General features: G+C 42.2%; 1 protein-coding gene across 6 annotated transcripts in view; it reads left to right on the top strand.

Annotated features, from left to right (window-relative positions):
* The window catches only part of VTI1A (vesicle transport through interaction with t-SNAREs 1A), a 365,759-nt gene that overhangs the window by 261,222 nt on the left and 81,445 nt on the right, over positions 1–23,092 (top strand). The window contains exon 9 of one of the 6 annotated variants that reach the window (XM_079900313.1): positions 13,750–14,003. The exons of the other annotated variants lie outside the window; for them this stretch is intronic. Coding sequence (XP_079756439.1) covers positions 13,750–13,762 — 13 coding nt within the window. The 3' untranslated portion in view covers positions 13,763–14,003. Of the gene's footprint in view, positions 1–13,749; positions 14,004–23,092 lie in introns of those variants that run through there. 6 annotated transcript variants of the gene reach the window in all.

Genomic DNA, 23,092 nt, shown 5'->3' with positions numbered 1-23,092 from the left:
TTTCTACCTTCCCTGAGGATCCAGGAACAGTAAAATCCTCTCTTTGAAGGAATCTCACATCTTTTCTTTAAAAAGTGGGCTTGTGAAAGGTCACGTTTAGTTCTCAGGACTCCAGGCTGCCTGAGGACCAACCAACCTTAGTAGGACTCTGCCCTCCCCCACCCCAACCTTACCCCACAGGCCTGGCCCCAGAAGAGCCCACGCCACACTCCCAGCATGCCTTGCAGCTGCCCTGACACTGTGTAGCACGTCTGACGTGAACGAGCTGCCGAGGGGACATAGTGGCTCCAAGTCACCAGCTGTCTCGCTTACCAGAGAAAGGGATTTTACCACAGGACAACTTCTCAGGATCTGAAGCCAGTCCCTGCTTAAGACAGACCATCTTCCTTCCTTCCTTCCCTTCCTTCCTTCCCTTCCTTCCTTCCTTCCTTCCTTTCTTCCTTCTATCCTTCCTTCCTTCCTTTCTTTCTTTCTTCAACTTTTTAAAATTGAATAGAATCAGAAATATTATCTTCCAATAGCAAGAGAAGAAGAAAAATTGATAATGCCTCACACCGTTGATGAAATCAGCAGTAGATGGTGTAAGGGTCCGTGTGGGAGAGTGACACCTGGTTTGTGTTTATCCACAACTGTTAAGTAAACTAGAAATTTCTGGAAATAATTTTGCTTTTTAACGTCCTCTCAGAATAACACAGGCTGTTTGCCCTATATCATGAAGAGAAAGACAAAAGAAAAAATTTGTTCTACTTACCATGCGTGGGCACTAAGGGGATAAAGGAGCTTGTCCATAGTATGTGGGCCCAGAAAATACACAAGTGCTGAAGTCTGATATGACCTTTGTCTCCACAAATAAAAAAACTGATAACCCTAGGTGTCACCACCACATTTTTTAAACACATATATCACAAAGGGCTCAGCTTAGTGACTATTTTCAAGTACAAATGAATTTCCTGAAGTGGAAGAGAAGAAATAGAATCATACCATGTACACATAAAGAGAGGGAGAATTGGGGGTAAAAGGGGCTTTGGTTACCCCTAGTGTTCTCCATCAATATCTACCAATAAACATTCCCTACACCAATGCCCTGACTCCCATATGGGAGTTTTATGGTTACTGATAGTAGCATGATTATGGTAACCATTTGTAGAGCACTTCTATGTACCAGGCATGGGCTAAGCCCTTTATGTTAGTGGATTTTTAAAAACCTTTGCAATAGCCCTAAGAGATAAGTGTTTTTATTATTCCATTTTATAAGTAAGGAAACAACTTACTCAGATTGTGTGTCTCATAAGTGGCCAAGCTAGTCTAGGAACCAGGTCTAACTTCTCAGCTTTAACAGTCATGCTGGCCTTTAGGGGTCTGTTTATTTGTTTGTTTTTGCTTTTGCCTTAAAAGTTTAAAAAGAGAGGTTTTTTTGCTCCTTGGCTAGAAAGGTTCCAGACCACTTTTTGTCCTCAAACTCACATAAGCCATCAGAGAGGCTAGAAACTGGCCACAGCACTATCACTGAAAGGTAATAATTAATGAAAAAGGTGTCATTTAAAGAGGTCAGTGACTCAAAGCGTATGTTTCTCTTGGATCAACTTTCCTAACACTCTTTAAATAACGTGTTGCTATCAGCACAGACCAAAAAGACTGCAAACAGACCTGAACAGTTTAAACCTCTGGGAAGAAAAATACGAAAATAAAGCTGTTCTTGTAGCCTTAAACAACGACTTACACTTCTTTTTCTGCGATAATAATTGTGATAATTACCACTGATTGTGGGACTTTTTTTTTATACCAAGCAAAGTGCTTATCTTTAATCCCCAAAGATTGGAACTGTCTCGGTTTTACAACTGAAGAGGTTCTATCACTGTATAGGATCTTAGGAAGACTTTCCCTCCATGACATTGAGCGTATTCAAAATACACAACAGGGGAACTCCTTGGTGGTCCAGTGGTTAGGACTCTGCACTTCCACTGCCAGGAGCCCAGGTTCGATCCCTAGTCCTAGAACTGAGATCCAGCAAACTGCGCAGTGCGGCCCAAAACAAAACAAACAAAATCCAAAATACACAACAGAAGTAACAGGAAAAACAGCACAGATTGCTGCACACGTCCAAGGGATCGATACAAAAATACCCTCTAACAAGTCACAAACAGTGGAGGAACAGCACCCCCTATGGTGTGGTATGTTGTCATTGGTGGGACGTGCAGTAATTAAGACACAGGTCCACACTCCATTTGAAAATCGGCTAATCGTGGGCTGGACACCTTTGGTGTAACCTGTAAAATACTCTCTACAAAGACTTGGAAAGGGGACTTGTACCTTCTTGGGGCTGCGATGGTACTGCCAAGGGTCATGCCTGGCTGTGATTCTGGAGAGTTCCGTCAACCTTCTTTGTGGGTAGCAAACCCGAAACTCCCCAGAAAGTTCAAGGGTCAAGGCTGGGCATCCTGACCTCAAATCCAGGAACCCCAGCACCAGGACATCTCTCCCCAGCAGCGTCGCCTGGTATGAGTTATTTAATTCCTCTGGACCCAGGTCTCATTGACATATTTCTTGGCAACACGGCATGAAAATAACGCTAGCCATTTGTACCTATGGCACTGAGCTCCTTAGAAGATCACATGAACTAGCTGGGTTATTTTGAAGGTGGAAATGGGCTTGGTAAGGAAGAGAGATTATAGCCGCCGGTAAACCATAGGTTTCCTCCATTCTGTGACCCTCGTTTCTCTGCATCCTTCAAGACTTTGCTAGAGCTTAAGTTTTTTATTTCTACTTATGAGAATGCTTCTCTCGGAGTTTATTGATAATTCCTGCCCTCACATACCTTTGTATAGCAGAGATTGGGCCCTGCCAGCGGATAGTCACCTTGCGGCTTGAACCTGTCAGTCCGAAGAGTGACTGTAAGAGGTACTTTTTAAATCATTTGGAGTGAGGGTTGGTGCAGAGCAGGCATGCCTGGGTGTCACTTCCTGCCAGTCCACCAACACGTGGAGCCCCTGTGACAGGTGACCTGTTGACATTGGCAGTTCATTTCTTATCAGTCTCTGAGACTGAGCATTTCTGCTTCCTATTGACAGCAACTTGCACCTTTAGGATTTTCTTAAACATCCCTCTCCCTTTCCTCCGCGTTCTCTCTTCCCTCTCTTTTTCTTCATCTCCTCACTTTTTATTCTCTCCTCTTTTCTCTCTCTTTTCTTTTCCACTTTTCTTCTCAACATTATACTCAACCACTATGTCAGTAAATCCAGCAAGTGACCATGAAAAGACCAATTCCAACTGCAAAATGGCAGCTCAGCCTCAGCTTGGAAAACACTAGAGAAAATGAACTTAAGTCATCAAAGACTTAAGAAGAGATACTAGAAAGATGGGATTTCACGTGAGATGTATATTACAGTGAAAATTCTGCTATAAAAAAAAGAATCTTTTTAATTTTTTTCCTTGATATAGTCAGAATAATTTATACCAAATGCCAAGAAATTATATATAATTAGTCCGGGTGATATATAATTTCCATTTGATTATATATATTAAAGTGATTAAGCAACTTCAGTTTTTCACTGGTAAATATCTGCCTTCTTTGTTCCATTCTGGGTCTGTAATGACTGTTTGTATCAAGTGTAGGACTCGGAACCAACGAGAGCAAAGGTTTGAATGCCTTAATCAAGCTCTGTTGACTGATGTCTGTGAATCTGGGAGATAACGTGAAGTCAGCTATATGGGAGGAAAAAACTGAAGGGAGATTTACATCCAATCTAAAACCATTATGTAATTTTTGCATTACTTCCCATAAGAAAGTTGAGTAAAACGGTGTAACTGGAAAGCCCTATTTATAGAGAGGTTATTCAATAAAGTATCTGACATCACCAATATTTTTAGTATTGCTTAGAATAAAATGAAATTTTTGACATTTCAGTTTTTAATTAATGACTTCTGTTTACTTTTTGTACAGTACTTCTCTATGTTTATTACCACATATTTATAGCAGTTTTTCTTTTTCCAATTAGAGGATAGGTTTCATCCTTTATCTTTGCAGGTAGCTGATCCAAGACATTTTTATGTAAATGGATTAATTAATTGGTGGCCTTCATTTGAAACTTAAAAAGAATGTAATCCTTTTTGAGAGGCATTAATTGTTTTTTCATAAACAATTCTTAAGCACCTTGTCACACAATTAGAAATTGTTTGACAGCGGTAATCATAATAAAATGCATTACCCCTTACCACATCACCTTTTTTTCAAGGTGATTAAAAGAACCCATTCATTAAAAGGCTGTGTAGCAGTTTTGCTTGTAAAAATCATGTTTTGGGGAAACTTGCTGGTACATATTCACAAAACTTTGGAACAAATGACATCACAAGTTCAATTTCCTATACAGCCTTTGTCAGTAGGCATCTAGCTACAAAAATGTACTGAATTTGGGGAAAGGCAGCTACACCTGGCTTTCTTTGAGAGCCCTTAAGCCCCTCTGCCTTCCAGCCCTATGATTTATGCAAATCAGAAAGCTCTGGCGGTCTCCACTTCCTGGCCCGGCCAGCATAATCCACTTCCTTCGGGTTCATGTGACCATGCAAATTTGAGCCCTCCTGAATAGTCCCAGAGGGGCTGTGCCTCTCATTATTCCTGCCCCATTCTCTGCGCAGTGCAAGCATTCAGACTATGAATGGACAAGGGTTTAATTGCTCACCACATCTGTCAGATCAGATACGACTCGAGAATGAAGAGAATCCCAGACAAGCCCAGTCGTTTCTTTGCAGTGTTCCTCAGGGCCGAGGTCATCCAGCTCTGTCTTCTAGGGAATATTTTCCACTCCTTGTTTCATGACCCTTCTGGAAAACAAGGACTCCAGCTTTTGGAGATCCATTACTGGGCCTTTCACATTGTGTGTGGCCTTTACAAATGTTAATTAATCTTCCTAATGATGCTCTGAGCCTCAGGGAGCCCTTTATTCCCCCAGGGCTTCTGATGACCAATATGAATGCCAGAAAGTTTTCCTTACTGTTTCCTGACCTACAGGCTCCTCTCTCTGTGTGCTTTGCTTCTTCCCCCTCTCCCAAAAATGTCCCCCACATGACAGATTGACTACTCACATTACCAGGTCAGCCAGAGTTTGACATAGTAAAGGCGGATGGTCCAAGTAGAGGATACACCTTCGTGGAATAGGATTCTTGCAGATGAAACATTCCCAAGGCCAGCAGCCCAGGCCCCCCGAGGAAAATGCACATAATAACAGGTAGGAAGGAGGGTATCTGCTGGGAGCCCAAGAGACGATTTCCCTCGATGAGGGGGCACTAGCATGCCCTCCCTCTCTGTGTTTATATTCTTTGGGTTTAAGAGGAGGTTCTGGGCATGTGCAACTCAGGAATATAAGGTTCCGTGGATTGCCATAGTGTTTGGGGGGTTCTGTTTTTGTTTTGTTTGGTTTTCCTTTTGTCTTTTTTTCAAATGAAGTAGAATTCACAGAACATAAAATTAACCATTTTCAAGAGCATCATTCAGTGTCATTCAGCATATTCACAGTGCTCTGCAACCATCACCTCTATCTAGTTCCAAACATTTTCATCGCTCAGAAAGAAGTCCCTGTACCCATTAAGTAGTTACTCCCCATCCCCCTGTCCTCTGTCTCTGTGGATTTACCTGCTCTGGGTATTTCATATATAGAGAATCCTACCATATGTGATCTTTTATGACTGGCTTCTTTCATTTAGAATAATGTTTTTGAGGTTTGCCATAGCGTTTTACTGTGGCATTTTCTGGGGGTTTATGTGTGTTTATCATTCTTACCCCATCACAGTTATTCTTCACATGTTCTGTGCCTTGGATAATGGCGTTACCCTCTAAGGAAGCCTGAGAATCAGCATAGACCCATGTCTTCGCTCACTCCTGTAGTCTTTAGGAGTGTTCTTTAGGTTCTGTCGATTGAACATCTGAAATACCTCAGGTCCCTTCTCATTTAATGCTCTTACATCTCCTGCCCCTTCTCAGAGACCATTCATTCCCCAGCTGGTCTTTCTCAAGCACAGACCCTCCTGACCCTGTCACTGCCCAGCTCAACTCTTGACTGGTTCCTCCCCACCTTCCGAACTGGGTTCAAGCTCCTTCCCCTGCTGGCCCAGGCTGTCTGCAATCTGTTCTCCCCTCCAACTGCCCTCAGTCCCATCCCTACCTGCTACACCACGTCTATCCGACCGCATTAGACTGCCTGTGGGTCTCTGACCAGGGCTCACACTCCCTCTGCTGTGCCTTTCTGTGTCCCGTTCCCTCCCTAAAATGTCTTCCTTCCCACCATCCCACCCCTGCTTCCCACTGCAGGAATCCATCCCTCCTTCTCCCTCTCTTGCGTTTAACCTTCTCACCTTCCCTGATCGGGGAGTCAGAATGAATTCCTCCTTTCTAATCCCATGGCTTTTCCTTCTCCAGAGAAAAAACTATGGGCCTGTAAGGAGCCAGAGGGAGAGAAACCAGTCTGATGAAAGTAACACGGACTAACATTTTAAATGATTTTCGTCTTCTATTGAATTCACAGTTACTCACAATGGTTTACCAGGTTCAATTAGCAGAAAATGCAACTTTGCTTTTTATTTTCCTCTTCAGATTATGTTCTTCATTACAAACCTCAAGAGTTTTATACGCAGTTGCCAAAAATCTTCTTTTTGACAAATTGCACAGGATGCATTTTGGGATTGTGTGATCGAGCGGATTGAATTTAGGCCAAGTTCTGTACCCTGATATCTCTCAAAACAAAAATACAGATGTAGGGCTACTCAAACATTTATCTATTTATTTTATCCCAGCCCTCCAAATTCATTGTCTTTAAGAATAATCAATTGGATTCTTTTTAAATTAAATGCCAAGTAAACGATGCAAATAAAACAATTTTGTTTGCCGAGAAGTAACTGAAAATCTGCAACTAATTACAAATTGGCGAGCTCTGAAGCTGCAAATAGCTCAAACCCTCTGCTGATGCGTTGTTTACAGCAGGGTTCAAACTGATTTCCTTACACCAGCCGTCCACAAGTTATTAATCAATACTTTGCCAAGTTCTATACCTCACCTTCAAAAAATGGTAATAAACATTTAATTTTCAATATGGGCTTCATAAATAAAGCTTTTAAAAACTAGCGGAGGAGGTGTAATGGGTTAGAACACACAAAGTCTGTTCTTGAGTTAATGTGAGTTGGCTTTGGATTAAGTACCCTGTCCTTCCTTGACTGCTCAGGAATCCTGCAACTCAGTTGAAATTAATATCTGCCGGTCTGGTCACTGAGTCCCCTATAGCACTCCACTGATATAATGCAAGACCTTTCTAATTGAAATTCTGGAGAAAAGCAACATATTTGTGGGCCACAGAGAGACAGGGAACAACTAATTTGATTTGCTATTGCTACAAGCAGGTAAAGCCGAATTTACAAATGACTCCATTCTGAGTGGTGGTTTAAACACACACACACACACACACACACACACACACACACACACACACACACACACACACACACACACACACACACACATTCTGATGCTTCCATACCTCTCAGACTCCATCTCCTACTGTTCTTTCTCTCCCAGCTGACCTACATTCACTCTTGTTCAGTCTCTGCCCCTGTCGCTCTGTTCCTGGAATGTTCTTCCTCTAAATCTTCACTTGGCCGGCTCCTTCTTTTCCTTCAGGTTTCAGTTTAATGTCAGTCTTCAAAAAGGCTTTCCCTGTCCACCTTACCTGATATCTTGTACTTTATTCTCTTTCTTTGTTTATTTACTTGATAATTGTGAGATGTAAGCTATACAAGGACAGACACCTTGTTTATCTTGTTCTCTACTCTAACCCTGGTCCCTGGACTAGTGCCTTGCACGTGGTAAGTTCTCAGTAAGTACCGGATGGATGGATGGATGGGTGTTCAGGTGAATGGATAGATGGGTGGGTAGGTAGATGGATGGATGGCTAGATTAGAGGGATGAATGAAGGAATAGTTACGTTGGTTGGAACAAGCAGCAGAGTGAAGACAGAAATTGAATGCTAGGAAGGACATGATTCTAAAAGCATCTTCTTTGATAAGAAACCAAAACCTCTTCTGGATTCCAAAATTAGAGACTTCTTTGCAAACTGGGGTGCATTCAGTGGTCAGAGATGGTGAGAAATACTACACAGCAAATACTCTTCAGCTTTCACAAGGACTGTTCTGTAGAAGAATCATTAGACCTATCTCTGTGGCCCCAAAGGCTTGACCCAGGACCAGTGGGTGGAAATTACTAGAATGCATATGTGGCTTAAAATGAACACACTTTCTCACTGAGAGAGCTGCCCTGAATGGAAAATTAGTAGTGAGATGATGTTGGCGGAAGGATTTATATACAAAGTACCTGGCTACTTAGCAAGGGTGCTTATCACAGGGGATATAGGCATCAAATGTGCTGTCGTTCTAGATGACTTGTCTGGGCTCTTACTACCCCGAAGCTCTGTGGTTCTGTAATGATCAAAGGAGAAGCCTGCTCAATAGTTGACAATTATTTTTAAAGGGAGAAATTCCAATGAGATTTGGATTATTCATTTTGTCCCATAAGGAGATAACTAAAAAATGATTTTGAACTGAAAGAAGATGTCCTTGGCAAAATAATAAGGCTGAATTCTGAAAGTCTCTTCCCCATCTTCTGTTCCCTGGGATGCCTGGGACAGGGCATGCAGTATTTTAGGTACATTGTGAGCGAGGAGCCTGCATTCCCAGGAGGTGGCAGGGATGGCCTGTAAGGTCTCAATCCAACTCTGTGATCTTAGGGCAAAGCTTCTGCGTGTGAAACGCAGTAGTACCTCCAAAATAGAACAAGAGCACTCCATCCATGTGAAGATGACTGTCAAGGTCACTGAGACCTACAGTGATCTGGCAAATTAAAGCTGTCTGTGGCTGCCTTTCCTTTCAGGACATACTTTAGGAGATCAAAAAAAAATTTTTTTTTTATAAATTGATGATTTTCTGTTGCTGAGTCATTTTTCTTGCAGTTCTTTTTGCTTTTCCTATTTATTGTTGGTTTGACGCCTGAGCCATAGCATTGTTGCCTTCCAGCTGGTGTGAAGGAGAGAGCGGAAGATGCAGGTGTGTGCCCCGGTGGGCAGCTCTAGGCATGGCCATGAGGCCCTCCTGCAAGTCCACCAACGTCCAGAGATCAAGACGAATGTTCTGGTCGGTTAATGAGGTTTGGGTTTGTCACTGCACCACAATCCAATTGTTTCCCTTGCCAATTCCTGGGGTGAACAGAATGCTGAGAGTGGAGCATGGGAAGGGAGTTTAGATTTCTCACCTGGTTTCTAGCCAGGCTGATACATTGTCCTACGCAGGAGGCCTCAGTCAAGCCGCAAGTAATGTGCACTGGTCACTGGCAGAGCATCCGGGATGTTCTCTCTGCCTGCACTTCCCTTCATCCGGGTAGAGCTCACTCACCTGGCAAGGCTCAGCTTAAATCTTAGCTTCTCTTGGGAGCTCTCCCAAGCCCTCATTTGGAATAACCATTCTTCCCTCTGGGCCTCCTCGCTGACTTCTGTCTCCCCTTCAGTTCATGGTATAAATTATACGGTGTCGAAGTGGCTCTCCTCTGAGGCTGTGAGATCCTTGAGGGCAGGCATTGTGTTTCCTTTTTCTTTATATCTCCGGAATACAGTGCCCTTCCTGGCACGAAATAGGTCCTCAGTGAATGCCTGATATATTGGGAAAAAATGACTAGACACCTGAAATATTAAAGGAATTAATATTATTTGGGTGGAGAGTAATAAAGACATGCAGAGTTCTATGTGAAACTCATCTTTTCTCCCCAATACAACCTGATTAAACAGTGACAGTTTCTTCCTCTCTTGAGCCACCTGGATCTTAATGGTTATTTTCTTACAAGGCTGTTGAGTTTACAAGATGACAGAACTGTATTTACCTTGGACTTGGGGCTGTCCTCTATTAAGGAGCTTTCAGCAAAGCCTAGGAGTCAAGTTATCACATTGCGGGCTAAAAGCCAGTGGGGAAACCCTGGGGGAAAACCCCTCATGGGTAAGAAATACTTTGTCATCTGGTCCCTGAGTCCTATGGACTTAAGCAGTGACCTAGCTGAGTGATCCCACAGTGAGGCCTCAACGTGTTCCAAGACCTTAACTTGCTCTGAATGGCTCCGGATTCCCAGTGATGCACGCAGCCCCCCAGGGTCAGGGGCCACCATGCTGCCAGTCAGGCGGGGCAGGTGGAATGTTGCACAGCTGCGCCTCTGGTTGCATTTCCCAACACCTCCCTATCCCACAATGACTGGTCATTGGCATGCTATTTCTGCCACCTTGTCATCTTAATGGCTTGTCTGGGGTCTCGATGGCTGTATATGCGGAGTGCCTGTCCCCAGCCCTTTTTTCTCAGGACAAGCTCGAGTTCACTTCCTCTGGTCTTATCAAACCCCTTGTTTCCAAAACTGTTAGCCACTTGGGGAGTTGAACTCGACTTCTCCCTCCCAACATCCTCCCAGCTGAAAGTAATGAGAAAAACAGTTGACGATGGTGAGACGTCCGTCCTTCCCATTCTCCCCCATCTACCATGACTTGGAGGGATGAGCCTGGAGAATTTTGTCAGGTGCGTTTCGTACTGCTGGTGGTTATTTGGCCACCTCTGATTCGAGCTCAGCTTAAAGAAACATATGGCCCCAGATTCTGCAACGCCACAGATTTGGAACTTTCCCATGTTAAAAGTCTTAACAGATGAAATATGGTTTTCTATACCTCTTTTCACTGACCGTCAAAATAACAAGTGGTGTCTTGTCTTTCAACAGAGACACTCTTTTTACTCGGTTATTCAATGAAGAATGTGCTGTTGTCTTTGCTGTAGATTTTTATTTTATTTGTAAATTGTGCGTGCTGCGTGCTATGGAATACTGAAAAGCTATACACCCTGGCTTGTTAGCTGACACACAGTATGTGTGATTACAAATTGTTTGAATAACAGTGGACTATTGAACTGCCATCCAGATGTGTGTGGAGTTAACTGTGGGAATGTCCACAAAAGAGGATTATCTTTCTGGTTGCTGGGTCCAAGCCCCCCAGAAAGTGGAAACATAAGCATGGAAGCTACTCAAATAGAACAGTAGCTACAAATGGCTCTTCAGAAGCAAAATTAATCATTTTTTTAAATTACACATTGCAGTTAAGACTGAATTTGTCCTTCTAAAGTAAATCAGGCAAAGAAAATACCAAACAACAACAAAAGAAGTTGCGGCTTTGAATGGCCTTTGCAAATGGTTTAGTCATTTTATGTTTTTAATTGTCTACAAATTCAGAACATTGTAGACTCAAGATAAGACCCTGACCATCCCAAGTCTCTGAGCTAACTTCTTGTGTACTTTATCTAAGTTTCCAGCACTTCCTTCCATCTTGTCTGCTGCACCGGATACCACAGTCATACAGCAGTTGGCGTTCATAGTCCTGGCCAGGGGAAAACAATACAGAAATCCCTTGTGAACATTTCCTTTAAAATATTTGAACCACAGTGAGATACTACTTCACACCCAGTAGAATGGCTAAAATAAAAAAGACAGACAATAACAAGTGTCGACAAAGATGTGGAGATATCAAAACCCTCACCCGCTGTTTATGAGAAAGTAAAATGGCATAGCCACTTTGTCAAACAGTTGGACAGTTCCTTACAGTGTTCAACATGGAGCTGCCATACAAACCAGCATTTCCACTCCTCGGTATATGTATCCAAGAGGAATGACAATATAGGTTCACATAAAAACTTGCACATGTATGTTCAGAGCAGCATTATTCATAATAGTCAAACAGCAGAAACAACCCGATGTCCATCAACTGATGAATGGATAAATAAAATGGCATTTTATTATTTGGCCATAAAAAGGAATGAAATACTAATACAACCTGGATGAACCTTGAAAACATGCTCAGTGAAAGAAACCAGACTCAAAAGACTGTGTAGTGTATGAATCCATTTGTATGAAATGTCCCGAATAGGCAGATCTGTAGAGATAGAAAGTAGATTAGTGGTTGCCTAGAGCTGGAGGGGTTGAGGGAAAATGGAGGGTGACTGCTAATGGGAATGGGTTTTCTCTTTGGAGTGATGAAAATTTTCTAAAGTTGATTGTGATGATGGTTGTACAACTTGGTGAATATACTAAAAACCATTGAATTTTAAACCTTAAATGGGTAAATGGCATGGTATATGAATTATACCTCAATTAAGCTGTTTAAAAATGAAGGCAAAATAAAGACAGTTTCAGGTAAAAAATTTTAAAGATATTTCAAGGTGATTTTTTTTTTTTAGAGAATCATGCCTCAAATTAGGAAGTCTTCAAAAACCACATATCTGGACTTTTTTGGCAACATGAAAAGAAGGGGAAATGGTTTTAAATTTAGTAGCTTATGTCCTTTTCCCCCCCCCTGGAATGAAATATCTGTTACTTGTTCAACAATGTCAATGCTTTCTATCTCCACTTGGAATCTACAGCAGTAAGTTGGCACCCAGCCATCAAATACCTAGATCTACCCTTGTGCAATACAGCTCCCTTTAGCGATGCGTATTGAAATCTATCATTTGGAACCTATTTTAAATTCTGTAGCAAGCAAGTCAAAAAAAAAATGTAAATCATGAAACATCAACCAAGTCAGAGGAAACAAAGAAACAAACAGGAAATCCTCTCGATTCTGTTCTCACTCCACTTTCTATAGTTTAATCTAAAGAAAAATGTGGAATTTCCTGCGGAGTGATTAATAGGCCAGTGTGGTGATATACAGGAACTCTGAGCTTGACCTTGCAGGTAAAGGCTAACTGGTATGTTAAGTTGATTACACAATTTCCTCTAAATAAGTTGACAAGTGGTTTGCTCAGTTGCCTTGACTTTTGCCCTTATAAATGCACACTTATAAATGACTTGCTTTTTCAGCTAAAGCAATCCTTATTTTAGATGTGACATGTGTTAAGTAAACAGACTGATAGGGAACCCAGCTTCCTAGCCTTCATAGCCAGGTCAGATTAGCAGAGTTGCTAGGGGACATGAGTTGGGGCAGCCTGAAACTTGGCTTTGAGATACGGCTGTATTTGTAGAGCATGAGAAACCCAACACTGTTTTTGTCCTTCCAGTATGGTGAAGTAGACTGGTGGATTTGAGAAGATGATTCCACGAGTAGCTCGAAATATTCCAGGAGTAGAGGTGCTAAATGGTTTGCATTGAATGACAATAGGTTTATCTCTAGTGTTTATCTCTAGTTTATCTCTAGTTCAGGTCTCCTTTCAGGATGTCAAGTCTGTAAGAAAATACAGCCTCTGGTGTTTTGTCCAAAAATATCACGGAGAAAAGGTTTCTGGTCAGCATTTCTGTTCTATTATCATTTTCATAGGAAGAAAATATAGTCCTTTTATAGTCAAGAGGATATAGTTTATTGAGATATTTTTATTTAAAGATGTACTACTTCCTTCTATTTAAGGGGAAAGTTAACAAAAAGCCACTATAAGGAACAGGAAATGTTACTTCAGATGATAAATCAAAATGATGCTTAGGAAAATAACTGGTTATTTGTAGATTTATAAGTCAAGCACCTTTATTGAACTTAATATATCCTGATTTGATAAGCAAAAAGAGCTTTGCTAACATTGTTGATTTAGCTGGAATCTATTTGTGTGTGTGTGTGTGTGTGTGTGGTGTGTGTGACTCTTCCTGAATGAGTTAAACATTTGGAAAATGAATTGATTTTTATTTGTATATACAAAGATAATGCCATTTATGCTTTCCAGGTCTAGAATATGACAAGCCTTGAGCTCATCTGGAAAACAGAACATTATTAGGATTCAGAGGTTAAATTTACCATCCCACCATCAAATCCATGAATGTCCCTCTGAAACAATGTGCAGACCCATTATAAATCATCTTCCTTCACATTAACTCTTACATAAGATGAAACTCGCCAGCCTGGAAATGTTTACTACTTACCACAGATGTCTCTCTTAGACATCTTTTTGTTTATTTCATTATTTCATTCAGTCATGCATAAGTATTTGCAACAAAAGGATTGCCATCCATCTTCTGGCTGGCTGTATGCTTGGGCAAAGGACTGGGGCTAATCTGTCCTGCCATGTGGCTTCCCCTTGAAAGCTGTCAATACTCAGTAACCATTAACTATTAACAACAACATCCTCAATGCATGTGTCTGAGCCATGTCACTTCCGCCCCAGCTAGCCAGAGCCCAGTTAGACGTACTCATGAGATTTTTCACTCTCAACTCTCTCTGCTTGTGGAAAGTTCGGATCTCCTGAGGTTTGGCTTTCAACTCAGCATGGTAAACCTAAGGCTGACGAATTTCCCACCACAAAGGACCAGTCAGAGAAGTTTCTGCTGCCTCTCAATTTTCTCTCTCAAGAGAGTACCCTTTAAAATTAAAGGATAAATACTTCTGTTATATACATTTTAATCAAATATTTCAGAAATTAAAAATAGGACATAATAAGTGAACACCCTTCATAATAAATGAACACCCCTCTTCCCAGCACAAGCTTAAGAATTAATATTTTACAAATACAAATGAAGTTCCCGTTCCACCTCAGGAGAAGTTTACAAGACCAAGTGCACAGTACCTTGAAGAAATCCACATGAAATATTGGGAGCTGCCCTGTGAGAGGAAGAGAGATGACATGCTTCTGGAGAAAAAATGCACTTTTCTCTTGTTGGTTTGAGTTTTTTATATTCCAGATATTTAAACCATAAGACATTGCCGATATTCAGTTATTTTCAAACCTCAAAGGTGACAGTTTTCTGTGGTTAGCCTCAGAGCAGAGAGACAGATATCCATTGCACATTACAAGAGGAAACCAAAATCCAGGTCGCATCTTCTCTTGTCTAGATCATTAGCTTAGACTCAGAATTGGCTTCCCTGCCTCAGTTCTCAGCCCCTTCCAATTCAGCCTCCACGCTCCTGCCACAAGCATATGTATATCAGATCGAGAATCAAGACAGGGAAGCTGTCTCGATTATAAAATATATACATAGTGGAATTCTTACTACAAGCCAGCTACCTTGCAGAGGCTGCCACTTTACATAACTCATCTCATTTCATCCTCACAGGAAACTCTGAGACATCCAGGGGCAGATCCAAGTTTTGTGGAATCCAAATTTGGGGATACTTTGATGAGGGGAGGTTAAATTCAAAATTAGTTAATATTTGTTTAGGTTAAGAAAAGAAAGTACAACAAAATTTTAAAGGGAGTTAAATACTACAGACACCTCAAAGTTCAGAAAAATCACATAGTTTTATTATTAACCACTTGACATACATTTAATACTTTTTCCCCCTATATTTTTGGCTGCATATTCTTTGGTCATTTCTTCATCTAACAAGTATTTCATAATATCATTTTCTATGACGAGAACAGAGGATGCTCAGTCTTTCCTCTAACGTGGTTGAGCAAACTTTTTTTTAATTATGGAGAGTATATTTAAAGCTTCTTTTTTGCTTCATAGTTCAACATTAGTAATAATCATGTAAGTTTTTAAGATCGTCGTCAAATAGAAACATCTCACTTTTTTCCCAGATATGGAGCTGTGAGATTTGGAATTTTTTCCACACACTTAGCTCTGGCTCCGTGCATTTCTTTCTGTACCTCCCATATGCCTCTGGAGCCGGTTGCTCTAAGGCATGTTCATATGACAGTATGACCTCTGGCCCTGGCCCTTCATGTCCCAACACTAGATGAGTTGGCCATTTCCAGCCCAGGACAGCTAGCAATAACCTGCCCAAACATGGAAATGACTGTGTAACATGTAAGCGTACCCCACTGCATCCAAAGTAAATTATCCCTAACTCAGCTTTTCCCCATGGCCACTCCAGTGCTACCCAACACAAGGGAGAGTCAGAGTAGAAAGAGACGGTCATCCTAAAGGATTGCAGTTAATATGTCTTATGTTTACAAATTGTAAAAAATATTTGACCAAGTGAACATATTTCTAGGGCCTCTCCCAGGGCCTTGGAAGGAGGCCAAACAAGTGAGAGACTGACCCTGAAGGCTGGACGGGAGCTGAGAAGCTGCATTTGCTTTTGCAAACTCGAGCAAGGTTACTTGGGTAGCAAGTGACAGAGCTAGGACTTGAACCCAGTCTGTAGAGGCCAAGCTCTTATCTATTAAATTATGTTAACTCATCTTTTTTTTTTTAACTTTTTATTTTATACTGGAGTGTAGTTAACAATGTTGTGTTAGTTTCAGGTGTACAGCAAAGTGATTCAGTTATACATATACATGTATCTATTCTTTTTCAAAGTCTTTTCCCATTTAGGTTGTTACATAATATTAAGCAGAGTTCCCTGTGCTATACAGTAGGTCTTCAGCTGGTTACTCATTTAAAATACGGCAGTGTGTACATGTCAATCCCAAAGTCCCTAACTATCCCTCCCCACCTCCCTTCCCCCCAGTAACCATAAATTCATTCTCTAAGTCTGTGAGTCTGTTTCTGTTTTGTAAATAAATTCATTTGTATCATTTTTTTTAGATTCCGCATATAAGCGATATCATACGATATTTCTCTTTCTCTATCTGATGTCACTCAGTGTGACAATCTCTAGGTCCATCCATGTAGCTGCAAATGGCATTATTTCATTCTTTTTATGGCTGAGTAATATTCCATTATATATATATATGTTCCACACTACTTCATCCATTCCTCTGTCGATGGACATTTAGGTTGCTTCCATGTCTTGGCTATTGTAAACAGTGCTGCAGTGAAAGTTGGGGTGCATGTATCCTTTCAGACCATGTTTTTCTCTAGGTATATGCCCAGGAGTGGGATTGCAGGATCATATGGTAGCTCTATTTTTAGTTTCTTAAGGACCCTCCATACTGTTTTCCATAGTGGCTGCACCAATTCACATTCCCACCAACGGTACGGGAGGGTTCCCTTCTCTCCACACCCTCTCCAGCATTTATTGTTTGTGGACTTTTTAATGATGGCCATTCTGACTGGTGAGAGGTAATACCTCATTTCGCCATTAGTCAACATTTGCTACACCAAAAAATGGGCATTCGAATCTCGAAACAGATGTGCTCTACTCCTGTGCACCCTTGGGCCAACTTCCTTTAAGACTCTGGAACTCAACCTCTGTTGGAAACAAATTTTATCATGACAGAGATTTTCCAACAGCTCTGTATTAAACAAAAGTCATGCCTCTCCTCCACCCATGTTCTAAAATTCATGTTGCCCCGCATCCAGCTGGGAATATTTCTCAGGCCGCCCCAAGGGTTGATAAATATAGTACAGTCCCTTACGTTTATTCTGGTGTCCCTAAAAGCCATATTTCGGAAGTGGTGGGACAGTCCTCATTAGAAGGGGGACAGCCAGCAGGGGCCCTGCTCTCCACGCCCTGGCGCCTGCAGAAGAAAGGCTTTTTCTGATAAACCCTCCAATGTCTGGGACCCGCGGTTGTTCACATGGGCGGAACGCTCTCTCACAGAACGAGTGTGTTTGCCAAATCAGGGGCTGAAGTATCTTGCAAGTCCACTTGTTCCAGAAGAAAGACAGGATAAGGAAAGTGGCAGAAGCAGTGATAGGAAAGGAGTTTTTCGCACTAACAAGCGTGAGCTGATAAGCCTGACCTGTAAGGCAAATGTTGAGGGTCCTGAGTACACCTCTCAGGCCAGAATTAGCTGAGCAAATTTGATCTGGCTTTCCATTTTATAGCGGGAAAAAAATGCCTAGGAGGAAAGAAAACTCAGCATGTATTGCTCTCACAAATGACAGATTTGACTGCTCAACTGCTAGATTTTCCGACTGAATAAGTCAAGGGAATCACTTCCTCATATGCCTGAATTGTAGGGTGACATGATAAAAATATAGTAATAATATATTTTAGCCCTTGCTATGCTCCAGTCCCTGGGCTGAGTGAGTTTACATTGCTTATTTCATTTGATCCTCGTAAGAAACCTATGAGGCTGTTTCAAATTACAGATGAAGAAAATGAGGCTTAGAGAGATTCAGTAATTTACCCAACGCAGCCACACAGCCAACAGGTGGTGGAGGCTAGATCTGAACCAAAGCAGCCGGGCTTGGGAGCCTGCACGCTTATCTACTCTTATACGTGGGAGAGGTCCATCTACATCCCATTCCTGTCTCCCTGCTCAGGGATCACCCTACCTCTCTGAACAGTTCCTATAAAAGGGGGAGTGGGGCTTCCCTGGTGGCGCAGTGGTTGAGGGTCCGCCTGCCGATGCAGGGGACATGGGTTCGTGCCCCAGTCCGGGAGGATCCCACATGCCACGGGGCGGCTGGGCCCATGGTCCGTGGCCGCTGGGCCTGCGTGTCCGGAGCCTGTGCTCCACAGCGGGAGAGGCCTCAGCGGTGAGAGGCCCACGTACCGCAGAAAAAAAAAAAAAAAAGTGGGGGAGTACTTTGAGAAACTCTCTGTTATTTGACATATGTATAAAGCAAACAAGGATTCTTTTTATTATGTGCCACAAGTACCCTTATTAGCTTTTTTTTTTTCTCTTAGGGTGCCTAGAATAAAACATAAGAATATTGGTAAGGGAGCAAAATAAATATTTATTGAGCTCTGAAAGGCTTGATACATGCTTAGTTCTTCTCCACCCCTGCTCGGAGGCCCAAGCCGTGTAAAAGGAAGCTCTCAGAAGGGTTAAGGAGAGTGTGGCTGCTTCCTTCTGGCAAACTCAGGTTCCTGTGAAGAATCTAAAGTCATGTTGCTGCTCCTTGGAGGCTGAACAGGGTTCCCTGTGTGTTACCCATTTGTACCTAAAATCTCTACCAGGAAGTTTTTGAAAAGTTCTCCAGAAGGAAAGCCATATTCACCTGGTCCAGGTGTAGGGTACGGTGGCAATTCAATGCCAGGTCCCGGGGGAAGCACCAGCCTGGGCCTTGTAGTCACATTGGAGAGGCCAGGGTGATGAGAGGGAACCTCAGGAGAATATGTGCTCCATCCCCTCATTTCACAGAAGGAGAAACTGAGGCCCCGAGAGAGGAAGTGACCTATGGCTGGTCACGGTGGAGGCAGCACTAGGCTTCCTACGTAAGACACTCCTTCTACCATAGGCTGCTGACATGCTCGCCTCAGCGCAGCATCACCCAAGCAGATGGGGGCATCCTAAATACTTCGTGGCAGTTCTGTCATCCAGCGATGAGATCTGAGGTTACATTTCAGAATTGTGATGAGGAGGCGGACTTCCAAGAGAGGCTACGCCCTTTTTCCTGAGGTGGTTAGATTCTCAGTCTACAGCAACAAAAGAGCTATTTAAATAAACCCTATTTTATTCCTACCGTTGGTGACTCATCTGCAGTAATACGTGTTATCATATTACCTGAGCCAATCACGTTTTCCCCAGACTTACATTCCTCAGCAGAGATGCAGGGAAATTGCCCAACAAGTTCTTTATTGCTTGTTCCAAAAGCAGGAAGTGCCCTAAGTGACTGTGTACACAAGTATCTCACACAAATGACACCTGTTACTCTTTTTCTCTTTGAGATACCTTGTTTAACCAAATATACTTGAAAAGAGTTGGGGAGAATCAAGTTATTGTTCACGTTGATCCATCTTTGCCAATAGAACATTGTTGAAGACAACGATATTATCTTATGCACTTTAAATATATTCTCAAAACCTTGAAGCAACGGATTGAGCTCGTTTAAATAAGGGAAACATCCTCTGCATAGCCCAATTAGCAAAACCAGTCTTCACTGTAAATGAAACAATCCAGTGGACTCGTTTTCTGATAGAACAAGTCTGATTTCATTTTTTCCATTTAAACAGATGTGTTAGTACATGTCCCTGGGAGAAGCTTGTCGCTCTGAATTCTAGTTCTGAAGTAGCTGGGAAGCTAGGAAGGAGGTGGACGTATGGAGCAGAGAGCGTCAAGCCTCTCTGTGAATCTGTCACAAGGCAGGTGTAAGGTGCTGCTACCATCAGTACATCTTCAGACACTTTCTTTGCTTTGTCCCCACAAGACTATCAAGAAAGCTGCATTCTTTGAAAATAAATTAGGAGATGAAAAAGGTAAAGTTATTACACTTTCAGTGAACAAAAACTGTCACAATTTGCACCACTTCACTGTACAATATGTCTGAATTCAGACCATCCTATTACCCACTGAGCACCGTGCATCACCCTTCACAGGAATATGTGTAAAACTGGGAGAAACTCAAAGCTCCAGCTTGGATCTGTGGTCCTTGATGAAAGGAGCAGCTACTTACAGCAGTCATTCCTATTGTCTCGTCTCTTTACTTGGCACTGGGGAGCCAGTACACCCAGGGCAAAGCAACTTAGTGAAGTGGGAGAAGGCAACTGAGGAAACACGGTGGTGAAAGAACGCTGGCGTGATACTTGGATCACAGGCATAGTCTCAGAAGACTGGCTTCAACAAATAAAAATACATATGGAAGTTAGGGATCTAGACATTGATTCTCTTTAATTTAGCTATACTCCAATTTAATACTTTAAGAGAAATCTTTGCAGGTACTGAGAAAAGGCCACGTACCAGTATGTTCATTGCAACATTGGAAAAGCAGAAATTTAGAAGCGACATAAAGATTCATCAGTGGGGGAGGGTCAATACAACAGAACACTGTATGGTAGTTAAAATACATAAGTGAATCATACACACATGTGCACACACATATGCATCCTGGAACTATTATGTTGAGTCAAAAGATAATTTTTTTTTTTTTTTTTTTTTCTGCGATACGCGGGCCTCTCACTGCTGTGGTCTCTCCCATTGTGGAGCACAGGCTCCGGACGCGCAGGCTCAGCGGCCATGGCTCACGGGCCCAGCCGCTCCGCGGCGTGTGGGATCTTCCCGGACTGGGGCACGAACCCGTGTCCCCTGCATCGGCAGGCGGACTCTCAACCACTGCGCCACCAGGGAAGCCCCAAAAGATAATTTTTGAAGTGCTGCGTATAGAGCATTATGTTAAATAAAATAGTACACCTGTTTATAGATGCATACATATGTAGTAAAAGAATAGAAACATGGGCAGAAGCACAAGCTACGGGGGAAGGGGTATCAACTGTATTTTGTAACATGTTATCTTTTCAAAAGAGCAGCTCGGCCTTCCATGCTATTAAATTGATTATTGTATTTCCAGAGGAAACAAAGAGACTGATTTTTAAATATGTATCCTGTGCATCCAATGGGAGAAGGGGCTTTAGAGTTTCGACTTAGGCTTTTGTGGGAGAATAAAGGAAGGGAACTGACCTTTCACCTCGGACACTCCATCAGGGCCAAATACAGGCTTAAGACAATTTCCATCTTGGAAGGGGATGAGTCTGGTTAGACTGCTTACCCCAAAGTCATCCCTGATTTTTGTTTTTAATGAAATTTGACAAATAAAGTATGTGCATGAAGGCTCCTGTAGAATGGCCTTAATTTGTGCTTAGGAATGCATAATTTTATCAGGGTCTCTGTAATTAGATATTGTGCAATAGAATAAAAAGCAAATACTGCTCGTTCCATGGCAGCAACGGCCTTTAGTACCTATCTTTGAGATAACGAAGGTTTCCATAGACACACGTATCACATGGGATTTTTTTAAATAGACATCCAACAAGAAAATGAAAGTTTCCCAATTGGTTTTCCCCTGATTTTAAGGGCAAGTGTATGAACATGTGTTTTGTTCTCTTCTTTTTCTACTGTCTCCTAGATGTGAGTTGTTTTTCCCCCTTCTTTATCTGTTTGAACTGTAAACGTGGATGCTGCAGGTTTCGTAGTCCTATAGAATAATTTCAGTGCTTAAACTGGTGTTTGGTGTGAAGTGCTCATCCTTTCAGGGGAGAGAAAAGAAGATTGTGGTCACTTTCTTTGTAAGGGCTGAAGAAAGATTTCATGGGATGGTAGTCTGTCTTTTATCAGAAAGAGCACTGACGGGCCGGGGCATGGACTAGAGAGCAAGCTTCTAGAAGGCAGGGAGTAACCTCTGTGACGCCAGCATCTAGCATTGCAGACACACAGTAGGAACTCAACAATTAACTCCCTGCTGGTTAACTAATCATACAGACGGAAGACAGCAGTGTTGAATAATTACTAAGGAAAGACCCTGAAAGATGCACCTTCGCTTCTAGACCAGAGGTCAGATATCTGAGTGAGCAGGTGGGTCACATAAATGTGCCAGGTGGGGCTGGCCAAATGTTACACAACAGGAAGTGGAGGGCCTGGGGTGAACCAAGGTGTGCATGGACTATCTTAAAGCATTCAATCCAAGCTTTTTCAGACATCAACTAAGCCAAACAAAACAGTCTAATTTGCATTTCTGCCTAGGCTGTGAGTAATGTAATTCTAGTACTATATTGTTTCCACTGAGAGACGGCCAAGTCCCAAACAGGTTAAGAACCATTCCTACCAAGCGCCAGTATTAAGCAGGTAACTATGCAGTGGGTATTGCTCTTTACTAAGTGGTAAGACTTTGGGCCAGACCAGCTCTGTGCAGGGCCAGTTCTGGAAGCAGTAGGCTCTCTTTTTCTCACTTTGGAATTTGGTTGAAATTCACCTGTAATGTTCACCAAGGGCAGTCTAGAAAGGGAGAATACCCAGCAGTGTATCCTGCACCTTAATAGGAAGGGTCAGTGGAAGGTGAGAGAAGCAAGCCCATGGGTTTGTGGTCTGCTAAGACGCATGCGACCTTCAAATCATTGTTTTAAATACCAGTGGGTCAACAACTGCCTTCTATCCAACCTGCTGCCTACCTGGGGTGATCTCCTAGAGTCTGATTCACTGCACCACCCAATGAAGCCTGATTGGTTGTACATAAACATTTCTAGTACAGATGCTCTTGGCCACAAGATTTTTGCTTTAAGAACTATTAGCCCAAGTCCCTCCTGTTGGAACACATGGCCTCAAGTATTTGTAGATGTTCTGCCCAAGATACACCTAGGCTGAATTCTGGAAACTATTTCTTTTATCTCTTTCATTTCATTAACTGCATTTAATAGCATGATTGGAATTGTTAGGGCAAAGCCCTTTGCAATTTTATTAGCATTAAGCAATTTTATATGTGGCAGCGAAGTGTGCACCTTGAGAGAATACTGAGCACATTTTAAGAAGTGAAGAGAGATATTGATATATAGTGAGAGAGGCAGAGAAACACATGTTAATTATC

The sequence above is a fragment of the Stenella coeruleoalba genome (assembly GCF_951394435.1).
Source record: "Stenella coeruleoalba genome assembly, chromosome: 16".
NCBI lineage: Eukaryota > Metazoa > Chordata > Mammalia > Artiodactyla > Delphinidae > Stenella > Stenella coeruleoalba.
The sequence above is the reverse complement of the archived record's forward strand: the minus strand, read 5'-3'. Positions and strand labels throughout refer to the sequence as shown.